Source organism: Rana temporaria, chromosome 12, assembly GCF_905171775.1.
Source record: "Rana temporaria chromosome 12, aRanTem1.1, whole genome shotgun sequence".
Lineage (NCBI taxonomy): Eukaryota > Metazoa > Chordata > Amphibia > Anura > Ranidae > Rana > Rana temporaria.
In genome coordinates, this window is record NC_053500.1 from 128,109,429 (window position 1) to 128,131,914 (window position 22,486).

The following is a 22,486-nucleotide window of genomic DNA, read 5'->3' on the forward strand; positions in this document are numbered from 1 at the left end:
ATTGAGGTCAGGCCTCTGTACAGACCACTTAAGTTCCTCCACACCAAACATTGGGCCAGATTCACAGGGAGATACGACGGTGTATCTCCAGATACTCTTTCGTATCTCTGACTTAGGCCAGTCGTATCTATGCGACTGATTCAGAGAATCAGTTACGCATAGATATGGCTAAGATCCGACAGGTGTAACTGTGTTACACCGTCGGATCTTATCTGCAATTTAAAAATGGCGCGGGGGCGTTCCCGCTGATTTACTCTGAATAATATGTAAATCAGCGAGATACGCCAATTCACGAACGTACGTGGGCCCGACGCAGTGGTTTTACGACGTTTCCGTAGCGGTTTTCCGGCGTATACTTACCCCTGCTTCTATGAGGCGCAGCCAATGTTAAGTATAGCCGTCGTTCCCGCGTCAATTTTTTTTTTTTCACGTCGTTTGCGTAAATCGTTCTGTAATATGGATGGACGTCATTAACGTAAGCGTCAAAACCACTAACGTCCTAGCGACGTCAGTGGGAGCAATGCACGCCGGGAAAATTCACGGACTGTGCATGCTCATTTAAATCGGCGCGGGGACACGCCTGATTTAAATAGTACACTCCCCCTAGCCGCGGAATTTTTTAATTCCGCCGGGGGATTTATGATCCGCCGCCGCAAGTTTGGAGGTAAGTGGTTTGTGAATTACCCACTTGCCTCTCAAACTTGCCTCAGCGTATCTTAAATCACATAGATCACGCGGATCTAAAGATCCGCTGATCTATGTGAATCTAGCCCTATGTTTTTGTGGAGCTGGCTTTGTACACAGGAGCATAGTCATGATGGAACAGAAAAGGGATTTCACCATTTTCACCATACTGTTATCACAAGATTGGAAGTGCACAATTGTCTAAAATGTCATTATATGCTGTAACATTAATAGTACCCTTCACCAGAAACACCTAAACTCCCCGCTCTGGAGACACTGATCTCCTGGACAGGAGATTAAGCAAAATCTTTTTATTGGGCACACGGACAGTTTTTTTTAGTAGTGTGGACAAGGAATAGATCTTCTGTCTGGTTTTTATTGTCTGCTGGGTAGATTTCCAATCACATCTGGTATCACAGGTATTGGTCACCTGGGCAGGAAGCTACCCAATGGGTCACTCACAGACAAAAAAAGAATGCAACAGAGGTTCGATCTTATACCCACTCTATCCAAAGCCATAAAAAATTGCCTGGGGTTCCAACGTAATGAGAGCCAAAACAATAAACAGACAAATTTGTCCACTGTCCCTATCTTAGAGAACGAGCCTGGATTCCTGAACTTTCAAGGAGACAAGGCTTACCAAAACCCAACTTAAATTTGCCCATATATTGATCAGTCTAGGGAATTTTTTAAATTGGGAAGTTTAAAATGTTTCAATGTTCATCAGACAGTGGAGAAAGCAACAAAGTATAGCTCATTGTTTTCCTGGATACCTACTCCGCACCATGTCATTGTATGCGTTGTCAGCGATGGCGTAGATATGGGGAGGAGCCTCTGAGCGTCTCTTGCCTCTATAAGCAGCAACTACGGTGGGTGTGTACACAGGAAGCCATTTGTATGGGTTCACAGTGACACAGAACAACCCGGAGTACGTCTGAGAAGAAAAAAAAGACAGACATGAGCTAGGCGACAGCTGCGCTCATAAACTATAAAGCGCCTACAGATCAGTTCCAAGAACTTCAATGCGTCTGTTTCACGGTGAATTTAGTGAGATATTTATCATCTTAGAACATCATCAGTCACACAAACGGCATGAAACAAGCTCCCTTTCTTTACACAAGTCTAAATAAAGCCGCGAGAACGGCTACCCAGCTGTGGGAATGTTTTTTTGTAGATGTCACTAAGGCACAGATCTGTGAGATGTACCTAAAATGCAAAAAAGGATCATTTAAAATGTAAGAAAAAGTCCCTGCACTTGAAAGAAACTTTCTTTTGTTGCCTATAAACTATAAAAAGTGGAAAATTGTGTATGGACTGTTGAACGACCTTCAAGAAAGATCTTTTTACGAACATATACCTATGGGGAAGGAGGGTTGTGGGCACCTGGATATGTCAGGAGAACCATGAGCATGTGGCTCAAAAATATCTCAAATTCTTTTTTTATCCTTAACCAATCAAAAGTTGCAATTAACCTGACAGACCATTCATCAACACTGATCATTTGTGTTTGTGTAGGCAGTGCTGATCCTGACCTCCCTGGGGCCCTAAGCAAAATGACTTGTCACATTAAAGTTGAGAAGCGGGGGGGGGGGGGGGGGCGGGGGTTGGGGGGTTTCTGCTGTCAGAAATTACATCTTACATTAAAGTGAGAATCGGGAGGTGTGTTGACTTCTTACCTCTTCTCCCATGCAGCCAGCGAGTTGAGAAGCGGGGTGAGGGGCTGAAAAATACTTCTCACCAGATGGGGCCTCTAGTAATTCGGGGGGCCCTTCACAGCTTTGTGGGGCCCCAAGTGGCTTGCATAGTGAGCCTATAGGGCGGATCGGCCCTGGGTGTAGGGGTAAATTACTCCCAGGACAGACTTTTATTTTTCAGTTTGTAATAGTGTATGCATTTTCATGTAGGAAGTATATGCCTTGGTGTCAAATGTTAGTGACTTTGTTTGTCTTTGTGGTTTGGTGGTCCCAAGTTCTTCCATCATTGTCATCTGGATTGTCCCAGAGTGTAGGTAATGTTTAGCCAGGTGCGCCGTGCATTGGGCCATGATGATGTCTAGTGCATCCCATCCATATTAAGGGTGTGCATGTGGTTTGCTTGGAGCCATTATTTTGCTTGTGTAAGATAGAGATAATTGCATAAGACAACTGAGCAAGAGGTGGGTGGTGAGAAGACTAAGAGATGATAGGGCACTTGTTGGCAAGTGAGGCTGGGTTCACACCATCGCCGCATGCGGCTCCAAGCAGGGGTCCGGTGCGTTCTGGTTCACCGTTTCAGGTCAGATTTTTGGCTGAATTCAGGCATGAAACGGACCGAAAGACCAGGGCTCAAGTCCTGCGGGAACGCGTGGGAACGGAGTTCCTGCACTTTTTTCACAGCAGGAACTCAGTTCCCTTTGCAGGACTAGAGCAGCCGAGCCAATCCTTCACTAAGTGGCGATGCCCAGCTCGAGTCACTGTCAGGGGCAGGCGAACCTTAGTAATCCTTTATGTTACTGGCCGCTTCCTGTTTATGGATTCATCAGGTAGTGTGCGGGTATTCCATCACTTCCTCGATGCCACAATGTCTCCTGGGAGCTTTTGTCATTGTTTCCAGGAGACATTGCGGAGGTCTGCCGCGAGTTATCGCGGGATCTAGAAAAAACATGCAGTTTAGTAATTATGCATATGAGCGTATCATTTTTTTTTTTGGTGGGGGAGTGGATAGTGGGTGGGAGTTCCCACACTTTTTTCCCCAGGACTTGACCCCTGCGAAAGACACTAATGGCTCATGTTCAAATTCACATCAGAGTCGATGCAGAGATGGGTGAGCTCCATAGAGAGCCGGTCAAAATCTCCTGCTATTGGGAATTTGATGTGGGGAAGCCTTATAAAATTCGCAATGTTGTGAACCCAGCCTGAAAGAAAAGTAATAAGGAACATGCCATGAGTAGTGCTTATTTTCAGTGGGGTAGTGTACCACCTGGGGAAGAGAGACCAGTCCGCTCATGTTGATGTAGTTGTGATCCAGATCTGCCCCTGTGTGTGCCATGTGGTTGAAGACACCCATTACATTTACACCGGTGGAGTCTCAGAACTTTGCATTGGCAAAAAAAAACACACTGAGAGGCAACAAAATGGCTTCTATTAGTGGGCTCAATTAACCAGTACATTTGAAAGAACTTTCTAAGTCTCTTACATAAATCATCCAGTTGGCATAGCGACGCCTCAGGTTGGATAACACAGAGGCCTCATTTAGGTGGGTCAACATCGCCATGTCTTCAATCATGTCGAATTTTGGAGGGTTCATCTGCTGAATATCATCTTCCTTCACAGTGAGAGTCTGAAAAAAAACATGGAATCAAAATAATATGTAGGCTGAATCATCACACTATGCCGAGCCATGAAAATTTGGGGAAATCTGAAATGTTAGTGTTGTCAAAGGAGATGAGATCAAAACTTCCAATGGAGAAAACTGTTCCAGTGGCAACTGTCTAAAAGGGAAATTCACTTTACATTGAAGAGATTTCTTCTAACTTCCTGTTGTGTCTTTGGGACAGGAAGTAAAGAGAAATCTCTCCAATGAGGCACAAACTGACAGGAGGTTCAAAATTCCATGCGCTGTCCAAAACATAAAGTAGACAGAGAAGAATTATGCAGCACACTGAATAGAAAATATTTATTCACCTTCTTGTCTTTAGTTTCCACTGTGACATTGCCACCTGAAGAATCCTTTATTTCCACCTCAACATAAGCTTCCTTCTCATCTGGAATCCAGGCTTTCTTCTTACCTAAAAAGATAGAAAAATATAATCTTGGAGTACTACATATTACACTTGTATTGTTTAAATAAACTCATTGCATTTTATTTTTTTTTGGTTAATATATCACTATTCAGCTGTAATTTATAAACTTGAACACCTAAAACAGGCCAAAGTTAAAGGATCCTAATTTAATATTAGGGCTTAGTTTAGACTTGTGGTTGGGGAGGGATGGTAAAAAACAAGATTAAACCATTGCTGCCCCTCTAACTGTTCTCCCTAAGCTGCAAAGGCAGCTGTACAGAGAATTGTACATGCCACAGCTACGATGTTTCGCAAACAGTGCTGCTAGCTGAACGCGACTCGTTCAAGTAAAATCGGGCTGCCCCACAACTGCAACTCGCCGACGTAAGTCCGATTCTAAGGCCGTCCTATGTTTAAGTGTATTCTCAAACTGAGATACACTTAAACGTGCCTAAGATACGACGGCCAGCGCCGTTGTATCTTAGGCTGCAATATCTACGCTGACCGCTAGGTGGCGTTTCCTTTGCGGTCAGCGTAGAATATGCAAATGACTAGTCACGTCGATTCTCTAACGTACGCTTGCCCGTCGTAGTGATTTTACGTTGTTTCCGTAAGCGATACGCGGCGTAAAGATAAACATGCCCCCTAGGTGGCGTACTCAATGTTAAGTATGGGCGTCGTTCCCGTGTCGAAATTTGAAAATTTAACGTCGTTTGCGCAAGTCGTCCGTGAATGGCGCTGGACGCCATTTACGTTACCTTCAAAACAAATGGACGTCCGTGAGACATCATTTAGCGCAATGCACGTCGGGTAATTTACCCGACGGAGCATGTGCATTACGATCGGCGTGGGAGCGCGCCTAATTTAAATGATCCACGCCCCCTACCAGGATCATTTGAATTAGGAGTGCTTGTGTGGGTGGACTTTACGCTACGCCGCCGCAAGTTTACAGGTAAGTGGTTTGGGAATCAGGCACTTGCCAGTTAAACTTGCGGCGGAGTAACGTAAAGGACATACGTTACGCCGCCGGAGATCTATAAGAATATGGCCCTTAGTGTTTAAAATAGACAATAAGGCCCCTTTCACAAGGGCGGACCATTCAGGCTCTACTCTATGGGGAATCAGATGAAGACGACCGTAGAGACAGTTTTCATCCGATCCGCCAGACGGATGGAAAATGGTGGTTTGACATAAATCTACCAGTCACCTTTGGGTCCCATCTGCAGTTTGATACTGACACACTAAAAGCAGTGAGCCACTTGTGTTTTTGGTGAGCAACTTGACTAATTGGTCACCACCAAAGTGCACCTAACGGAGAAAGAAATGCAAATCATCACCTGGTTTTTGACTAGAGATGAGATCAGGCATGTTCAGATCCTAGTCCAACATGAGAGAGCATTCCAGAAAGCTGTCATATGCACTGTTCCAACCATAAGCAGACGAGACATTCCCCGCCCGGCAGCCACACATACACATGCCCCGTAATATACATGTAGATACGGGGTGGGGAATTGCCTGGCCCAAGATGAATGGCCTGGTACAGGTGACAGCTTCCAGGCAGGCTTAGACCTAGATTTGAATGCGCCCAAGCTCATCCCTAGTCTTGACCTCATCTAAAGGGGTATGCAGGGACAGACACACCGTTTGTGCGGAATGTGAAGTGGCACAAGGGCCTTTTAAGATTTAGAGACCGATTTACATGAGATGTGGTTCGGGCAGGTGCTGGGACCTGCTTTTGCTGTAAGGTTGACCTGAATACTGCTCAATTTTTGGCCAAGTGAGAAACAAGAGACGTTCTTCATGACTATGCTCCTCTTTTGTAGTATACAAATGGTGCCAGGCAACAAGCACCTCCTTCACACCTTGTCTTACCTGCACAGAGTGGTGCAAAATGCTTCTCCCATTTCCTACCAATGCAAGTTGGGCATGAAGTGGAATGGATGGATGGATGGATGGATGGATGGATGGATGGATGGATGGATAGATAGATAGATAGATAGATAGATAGATAGATAGATAGATAGATAGATAGATAGATAGATAGATAGATAGATAGATAGATAGATAGATAGATAGATAGATAGATAGATAGATATACATTAATGTGGTGTGTCTAATAATATTTCAAACCCAAGGAGCCTTTGGAATAATGAGTCAGCACGAGGGGTTAAGTCCTGGAGAAAAAAGTGTGGGAAGTCCCACCCAAGATCCACTCCCCCACCAAAAAAATAAAAATGGATACGCTCATATGCATAATTACTAAACCGCAAGTTCTTTCTAAATCCCGCGATAACTCGCAGCTGACCCCTGCAATGTCTCCTGGGAACAATGACAAAAGTTCCCAGGAGACATTGCGGCATCGAGGAAGTGACGGAATACCCGCACACTACCCAATAAATCCATATACAGGAAGCTGCCAGTAACATAAAGGATTACTAAAGTTCGCCTGCCCCTGACAGTGACTCAAGCTGGACATCTCCGCTTAGTGAAGGATTGGCTCGGGCGGCTCGGCTGCTCTAGTCCTGCAAAGGGAACTGAGTTCCTGCTGTGAAAAAAGTGCAGGAACTCCGTTCCCACGCGTTCCCGCAGGACTTGAGCCCTGGTCAGCACCCTGTACGAATTTAAAAGGTCAGGTGCAGGTATCTGTGATTTGGAGCCCACTCCTCACTAGAAAAATTTAAAGCCCAAGTCCAGCTTTGCTATAAGTTAAATAGTTAGTTTGGGCCAAAGATGGAGTTAGGCTTAAATCCAGAAGACGCATCCATCTGTAAAAACTGGTTGACTGGCTGTAATGTTGATTCACTGACCTTTATACGTTCAGGATTTATTCGAAATAAGAATGCAGATCAGGAGGCACAAGACAGCCAGTCAAGTGGTATGTTCAGGAGGAGAAGCCAGCAATGAAAAGTAGAAACTCCCCTTACGATTCTTATGTAAAAATATCACTCTCAATAGCTGATCCCTGCCTTTTACACCTTTTCATTAAATTATTATACAGTATCCTCACACTTATCTAGCTGTGTGTGTCTGACACTTACCATCGAAAGCGATGGTCTGAATCTTCATAAGTTCACCGTCACTTTTCCGCAAGTAGTCAGCAGCCTCCCCAAACTCGGTCATATCCAGGAGAGAAGACATGATGGAAGACGAAGCGAGATGAAAAAGGACCAGAAATAGAAACGTCCAGAGTGCCCCTCACCCCTAAAAAAGAGGGAATTATTACACCATTATTATATAATGCAGGATATTCCTCAGCTTATTTATACAGTCAAGAAGAGGGATTGCCTAGTCCTATATTGATTCTGTTGCCCTGATACAGAAGGGTGAGTGTTGTCAACCTAGAGCAAAAGTGTGTTACTGACAGGATCGCCAGGTGAAAATAATGCAAAGAAAGCCTGAAAAATGAAAGTGAATGCAGCCACGACATCTAAGGACTAGTAAGCTGCGATGTATTTGAATGCTTCAGGTCAGGGGTCTCTAAAGTGTCTAAACAAAGGGCCTTCAGACTTTAGGGGACCAGACTCGGGCAAGTGGGAGTAGAAAATATATTGCCGTCATTGGGAGTAAATAAGGCCCCATCTTTGGTATAAGGGGAGAATCATGCCCCATCGTTGGTATCATTGGGAGGAATAGTGTCTCATTGTTGGTGTAATTGGGAGGAATAGTGCCCCATCATTGGTGTCACTGGGAGGAATTGTGCCCCAATCGTTGGTATCATTGGGAGGAATTGTGCCCAATTCTTGGTGTCATTGGAAGGAATAGTGCCCCATCATTGGTGTTGTTAGAAGGAATTCTGTCCCATTGCTGGAGTCATTGGATGGAATAGTGTCCAAAGGGCAAGTAAAGGGCTGGAGTTACGAGACCACTGCTTTAGGTGATTGTAGCCATATTAGTGCACATTTAATGTAATTCGGACCTATACTGGCTTCTAAAAAGTTCATAAAAGACTAATGCCGCGTACACACGATCGGTCAATCCGATGAGAACGAACCAATCGTGTGTGCGCCCCATCAGTTATTTATCCATTGGTTAAAAAATGTGAAACTTGTTTTAAAATTAACTGATGGATACCCAACCGATAGAAAAAAAAACGATCGTTTGTAGGCACGTCCATCGGTTAAAATGTCGACGCATGCTTGGAAGCATTGAACTTCATATTTTTCAGCACGTCGTTGTGTTTTACGTCACCGCGTTCTGACACGATCGTTTTTTTAACTGATGGTGTGTAGGCATGACAGACCATCAGTCAGCTTCATCGGTTAACTGATGGAAAAATCCATCAGACCGTTCTCATCGGATTGACCGACCGTGTGTACAGGGCATAAGGCTTGCCATATACTAGTAGATTTTTTACTGAAAGTACATTCATACAAAAATTTGCACACAAATTCTCATATGTACATGCAATGTTTATCATTATGTTTATCATTTGAAATCCAATACAGCAATAAATAGACTTTATCGTATGTTCAATGTTAGAATTTTGGTAAATTTTGTTCAAAAAGCAGATGATAATATGACCCCACTGACGATCAGAAAGTTGAACGAACATTCTTAAAATGAAATTTTTTGAACAAAATTCTACTTGTTCATGGCCATCATAAAACTTGTTTTTGTCAAGCCGTTACACCAGAAGCAGCACCTCCGATACTGAAGCTGCTGAAACCTCTAGAGCCTGCAGCTGTTGGCTCAGAGTTAAAGACAACAATGTAAGTGTCTTAGTAATCCAACACAATAAAAACATTTCTTTAAAACAGCAAGACGCTGGGGACACATACATGACCTCAGCTCCTTGACATGTTCCTGATTGTGTAACCCAATCCCACACTTGTCAGGGAAGCCAAGCTCAACCCTGAGGTTAAACTCATTGTTTATGTCCACTATATAGTGTGCCCTGACCTTGTCCTCTGTGCTCACAAGGCATCTACAATGTGCCCTGTGCAATCACATAACAGGTGCTGACTGCCCCCAATCCTAATTATATACATTATTATATAGTATACCCCAAACAGGTCAAGACAATCACCTTTTACTATAACTTGGGGCTATACCTTAAACTGGACATATCAATAAAAAACACACTTAAAAAGGGCACACGACAGCATCACCAAATCAAATGATCATTTTGAGTGAAAAATAATCCATCTTGATATACATAAAAACTAGGGTTGTCCCGATACCACTTTTTTAGGACCGAGTACAAGTACCGATACTTTTTTTTATGTACTCGCCGATACCGAATACCGATACTTTTTTTAAATGTGTCCCCAAATGCAGCCATGTCCCCCCACATATGCAGCCATGTCCCCCCCATATGCAGCCATGTCCCCCACATATTCCAGCCATGTCCCCCACATATTCCAGCCATGTCCCCCACATAATGCAGCAATGTCCCCCACATAATGCAGCCATGTCCCCCACATAATGCAGCCATGTCCCCCACATAATGCAGCCATGTCCCCCACATAATGCAGCCATGTCCCCCACATATTACAGCCATGTCCCCCACATATTGCAGCCATGTCCCCCACATATTGCAGCCATGTCCCCCACATAATGCAGCCATGTCCCCCACATATTACAGCCATGTCCCCCACATATTACAGCCATGTCCCCCACATATTACAGCCATGTCCCCCACATATTGCAGCCATGTCCCCCACATATTCCAGCCATGTCCCCCACATAATGCAGCCATGTCCCCCACATAATGCAGCCATGTCCCCCACATAATGCAGTCATGTCCTACATACCTTGATGATGCCGCACGTGCCGCCGTTAATCAGCGTACGGGGAACATTACAGCTTTCGTTTGAATAGCTGTATCCCCGCCACGTATAGACATTCCCCCTTGCGTGGGATTGGATAGATCATCCGTCCAATCTCGGGTTTGTGGCGGCGGCGGGGGGAACAAGTATTCTATTTCAGTATCGGGGGTATTTGCGGGAGTACGAGTACTCCCGCAAATACTCGGTATCGGTCCCGATACCGATACTGGTATCGGGACAACCCTAATAAAAACAAGTGCCGCTGTTTTTTTTAAGGCATTATGGTGGTTTCATATCTAGTCTGTATTGAGTTGGATCTGTGGAAAGAGGAGGAAAAGTGACAGCAACCTTTTCATAGTTCTCCGAGAGTATACCTACCAGTCTGTCCCTTGCCTGCATTCAAGGTGGCACGTTCTAGTTTGGGTTCATCATAAAAGAGCTGCTGCTTATGCCCTACATTGGGAAAGATCACACGGTCTTCCAAGTGCACTGTGTATGTTTTAGGTCATTCGAAACGGAGGTGTTTTTTTTATGCCGTTCACCTTGGTAGAGCACTCTCCTGGTGTAGAGACAACGGCCTCAAACAGTGGCTTGATCATTAATCTTCCACAGACATTCCTACAATGTCTATCCTGGCGTGAACCTTCCAGTTTGCACGTGCTCAGTGGCCATCACCTTATAGGAACTATTCTGGGGGTCTTCTGGATGGCGTCATCTCAGACTCTGCCTTCTCTCGATTATAACCAGTGATTGACAACCCTACTTTTCTACCAGGGTTAAGAGATGTGAGATTCAAAAAACGTATACTTTGTAGCGTTTTTCGACTTTGACGTTTATTGTTTGGTAGGGAGATAAAAGCTCCATCGGTCATTCGGGAGCTGTTTTGTTGGCAGCTACAACAGCTTATGCATGTTCTTACCACCCTATCTTGTCAAGGAACGATTGCCCTAATACTCCCTTTGAGGATCTCTGTTTGGTCCCAGATCCCACATCCCATCCGGTTTCAGATACCTATAAACTGCTAAGCCAACCTGCTGAATCTTTGGGGTAATCACCATCAAGGGACCCACAGATATAACAGGATAATTTCTTGATCCTGTCAAAATTATACATTTCTGAATGTCCACAAGCTACCACCACCTTGTTTATAGGTGGATCAATCTTGGGCAAAACAACTAGTTGTAGGTAACCAAATTTGGACTTGTTCTGTGATGTTTAAAATGTTCTGTATGAGCCAATTCTTCAGTTCTAATGAGTGTCAGAACATCCTCAACATTAAACAATGTGAGTGAGTATGTCCACTGTGTTCATTTAGAAAAGGAAAGGGTCGGTAAATTACATATTTACTAGCCCCTTCCTTGACTTTCTATTCTGGGAGAGCAACATGGGGGGTGGGGGAGCCCAGGCAATAGGGGAAATCAGCACCGCATGCAGTGATTAGGGTGTGCCCAGGCACACCTGGCATACCCCCACGCATGCCTATGGTGCTAAGTAACCCACTTTAGCGCTCTTTGTGTTAATGCACCACAAAGGTGTGAATTTAGACTTAAAGATAGTTGGCCCGGTGTGCTGAGAACCTGCTTGCAGAGAGCCTGATGACCTGACTTCTCTGCTACAGTTAGGCAACACAGTTAGGCCACGCCCTGCTCCCAACCTGTGATTTGATATTGAAGGAGAAGCAGTTTAACTGATTAGGAAATCTTTTTGCTCGGCATGTATGAATGCAAGAACAATCCACCCATCTACCAGTGCTGTACATGGGGCTAAAGAAGGCTTACATCAGATAGTATATTACTTGCAATTAAAGTACGTTTCATTATTATTATTTTTTTTATTTCAGGTACTTATATAGTTACGCAATGCTTTACATATACATTGTACATTCAAATCAGTCCCTGCCCTCAAGGAGCGTACAACCTAAGGTTGTATTTAACATTTTTTTATAAAAAAAAATTACTACATTAATTTGTGTTTAAAAAAAAAACCCTGCCTCAAGTTTAGCTTTATGTAACCTTTTAAGTACTCAAAGAAGGATACCACCTAACAAACTACATGGTAGTCTACCCACCCGGTTGTTCCAAGTACTGTAGGGCTCAAAGTAGCTGACAATTTGCAGTTCATGGAATGCCACCCCTTGTGATTATATTTAGTATATTGTATATTTAGTATATGACATTTAGATGAAGGCGCTGCAACTACCTGAGAAAACAAGCTTAATTTAAAACTTTCATTCCAACACATCCAAATTGCCGCTGACAAATACTGATTGATTTTCATGTATAAAAAAATAAAAAAGTAATATTTTATAATATATTTGTATTTTTGTTGGAATTATTTTCAACTGGAGCTTAAATGGTGTTCTCCAATCTAATGAACAGAATGACTATTTTTTTATTTATTTTTTTATTTTTCAATAAATTTGTATTGAATATTTCTTGACTATTCTTTTAATATGCCAAAGTGTCGCAAGAACCCTTAATATTCAATACGATTCTATCTTTTGGCAATCTGACTATAATAAATAAAATAAAACATTTTTGTGTGTATAATTTCTAGTATTTTTATGCGCATACTTTTGAACACTTAGCTAATATTTATAGCGCTGCATGGTTTTGTTACTCACTTTGATATACTTATTACCTAAGTATTGTGTCAGAAGCTTTTTTCTTCTTTTTTTTAGAATACTTTTTGGCCATAGCGCTCAAAATTTCCCCTTTTTTTCTTTATAATAAGTTAATAAAAAAAAAATAGTTGGCTACGGCTCCGTTCTATTGACTAAAGGCCTAAATTTGTTTACAGCTTTATAACCAAAAAATTTGAATAAAATCTATCCAAAAACAAATATCAATTAAAAAAAAAAAATACTGGGTTTGCTTGGTTAAAAAATAACGCACAGATTTTTGTCAAAGTTGTATGATAGTTCCAAAGATTTTTTTTTAAATTTTTCACCTTCCTCTGGATCAACTGTGGGTATAGAATTGGGTATATGGGATTGTATGAAATTTTTTATTTTATTTATTTTTACAGTTGAACTGGATGGACTTTTTCAACCTGACTAACTATGTAATTATGTACCGTATTTATCGGTGTATAACACGCACAGGCGTATAACGCGCACCCTAACTTTAAGAGGGAAGTTTCAGGAAAAAAACTTTCCATAGCCCCCTGCGTATAACACGCAGGCACAGTTTACCCTCTATTTTCAGGGGAAAAAGTGAGTCTTATACGCCAATAAATACAGTAACTATGTAAAAAGCTCTTAAAACAAATATAAGCCACCTATATTTTTGATTTTGCGAGCAGCTAAAATAATTAACACCAACAGCTATTATAATATTATATTACCATAACTAAAGTATTTTGCAGACTACAATAATCACTGTTCATTTTTTTTAGATTGTACACATTAAAATATATATTATACTATAAAAGGGATCTGAAAAAAATAATCAATAATAAAAATAATGATTTAGGAGCATGTATTAGAACTGAAACATTTATTAACATAATTGAAGTATTTTGCAGATTACATTAATTGCTGTTGATTTGTTTTAGATTGTAAACATGGAATAAATTATAGTATAAAAAGGATCTGGAAAAAAAATCCATAATAATAACTAAAATAATGATTTGGCACAAGTAACTTGCATAGACATAAATAACTAGGAAAGTTTAATTGCAATAGACTGCCAGGAAGTATTACATAATATTACATCTAAGCAGGGGAGGCTGTGCAAAGGCATGGACACACTTGCTGTGTTCCAGGATGGCTTGTTTATCTCTCTTTACAAATGATAGAAAAAGTGTTAGAAGGAAACAGTTCCCTATTGCGGAATACACGCAGCCATTTTTTTATACCTACTGATTCCATTGTCTGCTTTCCCTATACATTCCCTATAGAATTTTTTGTATTTAAAATTTTCTGTAACTTTATACAGAATTGATTTATATAAAAAATATAATTTATATAAAAATATGAACATGAAAAAAAATACCACTGACCAGTGATAATTATCCATACAAAGTTATATGTTGCAAACAAATTATCTTTCCTTAATATTCAGGGAGCAAAATACGAATAGCTGTCAAAATATAATATATTTAAATATAAGTAAACTTTAATTAGTTAAATATGAATTGTCTTTAATTATTGATTTACTGATTTTTCTTGTTTTTTTCCCCCCTTTCTCCCCTTTGCTTTACATCTCCCCTTACCTACTCTACCGGTTTATGGACAATACTATTTGCAAGTGTTTAGACTGATAGAGTACATGCACTATTGTACCTTCCTGCCCAAGTTACATTTAGGCTGCATTCACACTATAACACAGCGTATTTTGCCGCGACAAATAGCGGCGTATTGTACCGCGATTTGCCGCAACAAAACGAGATGTTTTAACCTTTTTTTTTTACAAAACATTTTACATTGATGTCTATGCCGAACGCCGAAAGCCGCCTGAAAAAAAGGGTCCGGGACTTGTTTTCAGGCGGCAGGCGTACGGCGTGAGATGTGAACCATCTCCATAGACAAGAATGTAAAATCACCCCTCCAGCGGCACGAGCGTCGGGCGTCAGGCGTAAATACGCAAAGGTGTGAATGCAGCCTAAAGACCAGTTATTTTTGTTTCCATGTGTATCTACACACAACTGTTATTAATGTTTTGAACTAGTGTACCCCAGTACTTTTGTCTGAATATGTAAACTACTTTATCTTCAATAAAAAACTTTTATTTAAAAAAATAAAATAATTGTCTGTATAAAATTATATATATATATATATATATATATATATATATATATATATATATATATATATATATATATATATATATATATATATATATATATATAAAGGTTATACAATTAAAGAAGTTATACAATAATAATAATAAAAAAAAGGTATACAATTTTAAATACTAAGATCATTTAAAATGTTGTTAAAAATGTAAAAAAACAAAAACACAAACACAACATGGCCAGTTTTCAGGCATAATTAGAATGTACGCTCGCATAGCCCTCCTTACCCTTTATCCTGTATAATAATCAATATATTAACAATCATAATAATAATTATTGTAATGGAATGAAAAAAAAAATTGTGTGTATAAGATCCAAAAAATTTGCCTGCATCTTAAAGCAAACAGCCTAGAAAAAAAAAATATTTCTAATTGGTTGCTATGGATCAGTACACATCCCTGCTCTTCCTACCGTTGTTAAATAAATGTTTGAAAAAATATTTACTGGGGTCAAGTGGGAAAAGGGTACAAAAAATTACAGATAGAAAGCTGCAGAACACAAACCAGTTATATTCATATGAGAAGTGGTAAAATAGAGCCTGGTTCTTGTTGCGACTTGTGAATGAATATAAAACAAGCTGGTCCCCTTGTTAGTAGCTACTTTCCAAAAAAATATAAAAAAATCACACATTCCATGCACACATATTTACTGTAATTAATTTGTCTTGGGTACTATCTTGGCATGCTACAAAAGCGGTTATGAAATGTTTTTGAAATTGATACTTTTTTTTCTCAGTTAAATGCTGTTTGTGGAAGAAAGTTAAAGGGGAAAAGAAAAGAGCGGAACTTAAAATAAATCTAAAAAAAAAAAGACAATTTTACATTTTAGTTGCTCAGCTACAAAAACCCAGAGCTAAAAAACGTCCAGACGCAGAGAGGCAAGATGTAGAAAAATTCCTGCAAATCCAGGACAGTACGCACCTATGTAAAAAGTGCGCCAGCTCAGTTTTGTCTGTCAGCGCCGGGCAATGCCATTATTCCAGGGGTTAGTACATAGCACACAGACAAGCACACTGCTACCAACCTTGGCTACAGGACCGAGAGGCTGTGCCTGAGATACACTGAAGTCTCTTTTTATTGTGTGGCTGAAGGTCACTGTAGAGGGCAGATATGTGAGAAATTCCCATGTGTCAGATACATACAGCTCCATTGGCCCCCTCAGCCCAGACCGACACAAAAGGCAAACTCCCGACCTTATCGCTGCTTAGGAGGTTATTTTTACCTCACAAATTGTTGGTTGGAAAGGGGGGGGGGGGGCGACACACTTCACCACAGCCACCAGCAATGCTGACTGCTACGTGCCTCCGTGTATGACGGACCCCAGGCTCATTTGGCAATATACGCTTTTATAGCCATAAATGTCTTGTGGCCTAATGTACAGCTAATGTGTGTTTATGATCTGCAAATTCCAGTCATTAAAATGAAACTTTATCTCCCAAAAAATTGGGCATAGGAAATAAAGCTTTAAATTCCTCAGAGACAAAGATCATCAAAAAAAAAAATATATTTTTTTCCTCAGAGTGAAGTGAGGTTACAATCGCTGTCACGTTTTTCATTGCAGTCTGTGCCCTGGGGCAATTTTCCCTCACTTTCTGTCAGGCTGCAGGGATGGAAAGTGAGGAGAATTTCCTCAAAGATCTTTTCTTTTTAGCCGGGTGTGGACGTTTTATAACCCCTGTCAAGTTTTGATTGCGGTCTCTGGGCCAGATTCACAAAAGAGATACGACGGCGTATCTCCTGATACGCCGTCGTATCTCTGAGATACGATTGTCGTATCTATGCGCCCGATTCATAGAATCAGGTTACGCATAGATAGCCCTAAGATCCGACAGGTGTAACTTGTGTTACACCGTCGGATCTTAGGCTGCAATTCTAGGCCGGCCGCTAGGTGGCGATTCCATTGCGCACGGCGTAGAATATGCAAATGACTAGTTACGCCGATTCACGAACGTCCGCTTTGCCCGTCGATCTAAATTTACGTTGTTTCCGTAGAGATGCGTCGCGTAAAACTAAGCATGCCCTCTAGGTGGTCTAAGCAATGTTAAGTATGGCCGTCGTTCCCGTGTTGAATTTTAGAATTTCACGTTGTTTGCGTAAGTCGTCCGTGAATGGCGCTGAACGCGACGTCCTTGCGACATCATTTAGCGCAATGCACGTCAGGAAATTTTAGGGACGGAGCATGCGCAGTACGTTCGGCGCGGGAACGCGCCTAATTTAAATGGTGGCCGCCCCATTTGAATTAGGCGGGCTTGCGCCGAGCGGATTTACTCTACGCCGCCGCAAGTTTACAGGTAAGTGCTTTGTGAATCAGGCACTTACGCTGTAAACCTGCGGTGGTGTAACGTAAATGGGATACGTTACGCCGCCGCAGTGTAACAGATTTCTACGTGAATCTGCCCCTCTGTCCCCATTAAGGGCATTTCTCCTCATGTTCTATCATGTCACTGGAACAGGAAGTGAGGACAAATGTCTCCACAATGGAGGAAAACTGTAATCCTCAAGATCACTTTATTCAACAGAATGGTATAAGGCCGGCCATAAACTGCAAAAATCTCTAAAAAATTTGTTTGAGTCCCCCATCAATACTGACAGTGCTGATGTGGGAATCACTCCTGCTGGGCCATTGCCTTTTCCTAGCGGGGGGAAGCTGTCCCTGCTGGGAGAAGACAGTGGTTGTCGCTTGCGGCTATAGCAACCGCTAGCGATAGTTGCAAGAGTATCGATCAATCAACTTGGTACATTCAGCCTGCCCATTAACGGTTCAAATCTTGGCTGGTTCCTGCTGTATGGCCGGCCTAATTGTCTCAAACAGAAGTGAACGTAAAAAGTTTTTTTTAAAGGCTTTCACACAGTCGTTGAAAATAGGCTGGTTGGGTCGCGTTTTTACACTTCCTGGCCGACTATCAATGCCACTTAAAATTATTAAAAGATGGAGGTGCTCACCTTGCAGTGTCATGCCGCGTACAGACGGTAGTTTTATGCGATGTAAAAAAACGACGTTTTCTGTGAAGTAAAAAACGACGTTTTTGAAACTTCAATTTTCAAAAACGACGTTGCCTACACACCATCGTTTTTTCAAAATGCTCTAGCAAAGCGCGGTTACGTTCAGCACTCTTTTCCATTGAAGCTAGCTTCATAACTTGCTTCTGGGCATGCGCGGGTTCAAAAACGTTGTTTTAAACGTCGTTTTTTGCTACACACGGTCAATTTCTGTGACACAAAAAACGACGTTTTGAAAAACGACACATAAAATTGAAGCATGCTTCAATTTTTTTTTGTCGTTTTTTACAAGACATAAAGCAACGTTTTCCCCCACACACGGTCAATGAAATTGACGTTTTTAAAAGCGTTGTTTTTTTACATCGCATAAAACAACCGTCTGTACGCGGCATTAGGGTTGCTACGTCAAGGCGAAAGTAACGCTACCTGCAGGGTTCAGCAGGCGTTGGGGATTCCCAAACACCTCCATTTACTTATATTAAAATGCACCACATGCGCGCTGTAAAACGCATCTATGGCATTTAGGCTCCATTCACACCTAGGCGTAGGGCGTACAGGCGTTTTTACAGGCGATTTTTACCGACGTTTTTGTCGCGCGTATGCGCGCGTTTTCGCACAGTGGCGTTCGACGTTTTTGTACTTTGTCTTTTTCCATATTAGCCAATAAGAAAAAAGATCATCCCTGACATCACTTGTTGCTCTCCTAGGAATTTTTTATTCCTCTTCCTGGGTGAATATACCTCTTCCGGATTTCAGCAACACAGGCGTCAAAACGCTTGTACAAGCGCGTGTTTACGCGCAATACGCGCGTATCAGGCGTTTTACATTGACTTCAACGCATATCGCGCGCTAGGAGCGACAAAAAAGGGTCCGGAACTTTTTTGAGCTACAGGCGTTTAGGCGTTCAGATGTGAACCATCCCCATTGCCTTTCATTACTTTTCGTCCCTCTGGCGTTTGTGCGCGTCGCGCTACAGGCGTAAAAACGCCTAGGTGTGAATGGAGCCTTACAGTGCATTTAAGGTGTGGTTGAAAAGCGCCAAAAGTGATAATTTCCCATTTTAGCAGTTGAGGAGTGCAATGCCTGTGCAATGCGTGTTAAGGCTTCCTTTAGAATTCAACAACTGTGTGAAAGAGCCCTAACAGGATCTGGAAGTTTTTAGGCCTCATTCACACGGGGCGCATGAGGGCTCTTTCACACAGGTGTTGAAAATAGGCGTTTGGGTCGTGTTTTTTAACGCTTCCTGAACGCGTATCAATGCCGCACAAAATTGTTAAGAAAGGGAGCGTATGTTCACATTGCAACGTTAGCGGTGCTTCACGGTGAGGTAAAAATAACGCTTCCTGCAAAGTTTGGCAGGTGTTAACGCTTTGCAGCTGCCTCCATTCACTACTGTTGAAACGCACCACAAGGCTCCATAAACACACTGTAAATGTGCCTATGGCATGCACAGTGCTTTTCAGGTGCGGTTACAAAGCATCAAAAATGATAATTTTAGCCTTAAGGGCCCAAAGGGCTCTTTCACACTTGCGTTAAATTTTAAAAAACAGCCTAAAAGCACATTAACACCCCGGTCACACCGATTGCGTCATTAAAATCATATTAATTTCAGTGCGATTTCATACACAGATGTCTATGCAAGTCGCACCTGAACTTGTAAAAATAGTGCAGGAACTACTTTCAAAATCGTTTTGACTGCTTCCAATGTGGACAATAGGGACTTGTCATGGGGGCTAACGAACCTGTAGCATTAATGAGCATTTAGGATGTGTTGTACAGGCAGTCATGTTGTGTCAGGCAACACTTCTCAAACACCCTTTGTGTTGTTTTTTTATTTTTTTATTAGGCTAAAATGGGAAATAATCACTTTTGATGCTTTGCAACTGCACCGTAAATGCACTGTAAACGCCATAAGTAAGTAAGGTAAGTTTCACATATTGTGCAAGTATGCGATGCATACTAGCACATTATGACTTTACCTTGCAGAAAGAAAGAAAAAAACGCCCAGTGGTATTTAACTGCTTTAATGTGTGGTTGTGGTGCTTTTCAATAGAAGAGAATGGAGGCAGTTGCAGACAGCGGCCCAGATCCACAAAGAACTTACGGCAGTGTATCTATTGATACGCTGCGTAAGTTCTACGATGCGACAGCGTATCTTTGTTTTGTATTCACAAAACAAGATACGCCTGAATGTGGGCTAGATCCGACTGACGTACGTCTTAGTACGCCATCGGATCTTAGGTGCATATTTACGCTGGCCTCTAGGTGGCGCTTCCGTTGATTTCCGCGTAGAGTATGCAAATTAGCTAGATACGTCGATTCTCAGAACGTACGTCCGAGCGTAACGTTACCCCTGGGTCTATGAGGCGTACGCAATGTTAAGTATGGACAGCGTAGAATTTTCTGTCGTTTACGTAAAACGTTCGCGAATAGGGCTTTGCGTAAATTACGTTCAAATTGAAAGCATTGACTATTTGCGACGTGATTTCGAGCATGCGCACTGGGATACCCCCATGGACGGTGCATGTGCCGTTCAAAAAAAAAACGTCATGTACGTGGGGTCAAGATGAATTAACATAAAACACGCCCACATCTTAGTCATTTGAATTTCGCGCCCTTACGCCAAAGTTTCGGCTGCTATTTAGGTGGTGTAACAATAGACAGCCCATGTTAAAGTATGGCTGTCGTTCCCGCGTCGAATTTCAATTTTTTTTTGCGCAAGTCGTCCGGGAATACGAAAGTACGTTACGCACGTCGCCGTTCAAAACATTACGTCGGGGCGACGTAATTTTGCGCAAAGCACGGCGGGAAATTTCAAAACGGAACATGCGCAGTACGTCCGGCGCGGGAACGCGCCTAATTTAAATGGTCCCCGCCCCATTTGAATTAGGCGGGCTTGCGCCGGACAGCTTTACGCTACGCCGCCGCAAGTTTACACGCAAGTGCTTTGTGAATCAAGCACTTACGATGAAAACTTGCGGTGGAGTAACGTAAAGGACATACGTTACGCCGCCGTAATTTTTCGTGAATCTGGCCCTTCGTTTTTTTTTTATGCCGAAAAATGATCGTGTGTACGCGGCATTACTCTCTACTGGGTGGGGAGCAGAGGAAGATCACTCCACCAGGGAAGGCAAGGAGAAAAGCAGGCAGGTGACTGGCTGGGACTTGAGCCAAGGCAAAAGAACATGCAAGCGGAGCTGAATGGGCATGCGCCCGAAACTGAAGAAATATTCCCTCCGCTCTGACCAGCACATCATCATCAGAAAGGGGTACAGATAATGGAAAAAAATACACCCCCCCTAAGCTAGTAGGAGCGGCGTAGTGGGGGTGTGTAATTCAGTTTTTTTTATTTTTTTATTCTGCACTTATTGGATTGTCTTTGAAATTGCCCCAGCCCCTGTTCAAATCCAATCCAGGGACAAAACCAGGGACAGGCTTAGTCCTTCACTGCACTGCCCGAGGGCTTTCACACTGAGGCGATGCACTGGCGGGAGACAAAAAAAATCTCCTGTCAGCAGCATCTTTGGAGCGGTGAGAGGAGCGGCTTCACGGCTCCTTCCCATTGAAAACAATGGGAAACCGTGGCAATACCGCCCGCAATGCGCCTCTATAGAGGCGCATTGCGGGCGGTATTAACCCTTTATCGGCCGCTAGCTGGGTTAATACCGCACCGCTAGCGGCCGATTCCTGCAGCAATCCCCGCGGTAGAGCGCCGCTATTTTTAGCTGCGTTATACCGTCACCGCAGCTCCCGCCCCAGTCTGAAAGGGGCCTTACTGTTCCTCTTTTTCAGTGCAATTCTAGTCAAGTGTGACTAACTGAAAACAGTACACTGTCTAGGACCCTGAAATGTCATCTCTGCAGTTGCCAATCTGGTAGATAAAGAGACTGAAATAAAAATACAGAGATAGTCACAGCAACAAATTCAAGCTGCCTATAGAGTCCTCTGTATAAACACGCCCAAAAAAACAACTAAAAAGGTAAGATATTTTTAGGGTTCATACACACTGTATTCCTTTAGATGCCTTTTCTCCTTATTAAAAAAAAAAACAGCAGAAAAAAATGTGCGAAAAGCTGCATTTTTGCATGCGCATTTCTGAATGCTTGACATCGATTCATTCTATTGGGCAGAATATTAAATTATTCTGGCCATTAGAATGTATTAACATGCGACCGATTTTATCAGCCCAAACGCTCCTCTTCAGAACATGCAAGCGATTTTTTTTTCTGCCGTTAAACTCTCCCGTTTCTAAACTAGCTGTGGGCTAGATTCAGGTAGGGGCGCGCATAGTTACGGCGGCGCAGCGTATTGTATTTACGCCACGCCGACGTAACTTACCAGAGCAAGTGCAGTATTCACAAAGCACTTGCTCCATAAGTTGCGGCGGCGTAGCGTAAATGGGTCCGGCGTAAGCGCGCGTAATTCAAATGTGGAAGGGGGGGGCGTGTTTTATGTAAATCTATGATGACCTGACGTGA

At 42.4% G+C, this 22,486-nt stretch overlaps 1 protein-coding gene across 3 annotated transcripts in view; it reads right to left on the minus strand.

Annotated features, from left to right (window-relative positions):
- Window positions 1-16,118, minus strand: part of MYH7B (myosin heavy chain 7B) — a 72,193-nt gene extending 56,075 nt beyond the window's left edge. For 2 of the 3 annotated variants that reach the window (XR_005744476.1, XM_040330645.1), the window contains exons 1-5: window positions 16,033-16,117; window positions 7,483-7,645; window positions 4,347-4,450; window positions 3,859-4,002; window positions 1,462-1,618 (exon numbers count right to left, since the gene is read on the minus strand). Coding sequence is in view for 2 of the 3 variants with exons in the window: in XM_040330645.1 (XP_040186579.1) it covers window positions 1,462-1,618; window positions 3,859-4,002; window positions 4,347-4,450; window positions 7,483-7,582 (505 nt within the window). In the remaining variant the exon portion in view is untranslated. Of the gene's footprint in view, window positions 1-1,461; window positions 1,619-3,858; window positions 4,003-4,346; window positions 4,451-7,482; window positions 7,646-16,032 lie in introns of all 3 variants that reach the window. The other variant, XM_040330644.1, reaches the window with a different exon arrangement.
- Window positions 16,119-22,486: the final 6,368 nt, after the last annotated feature.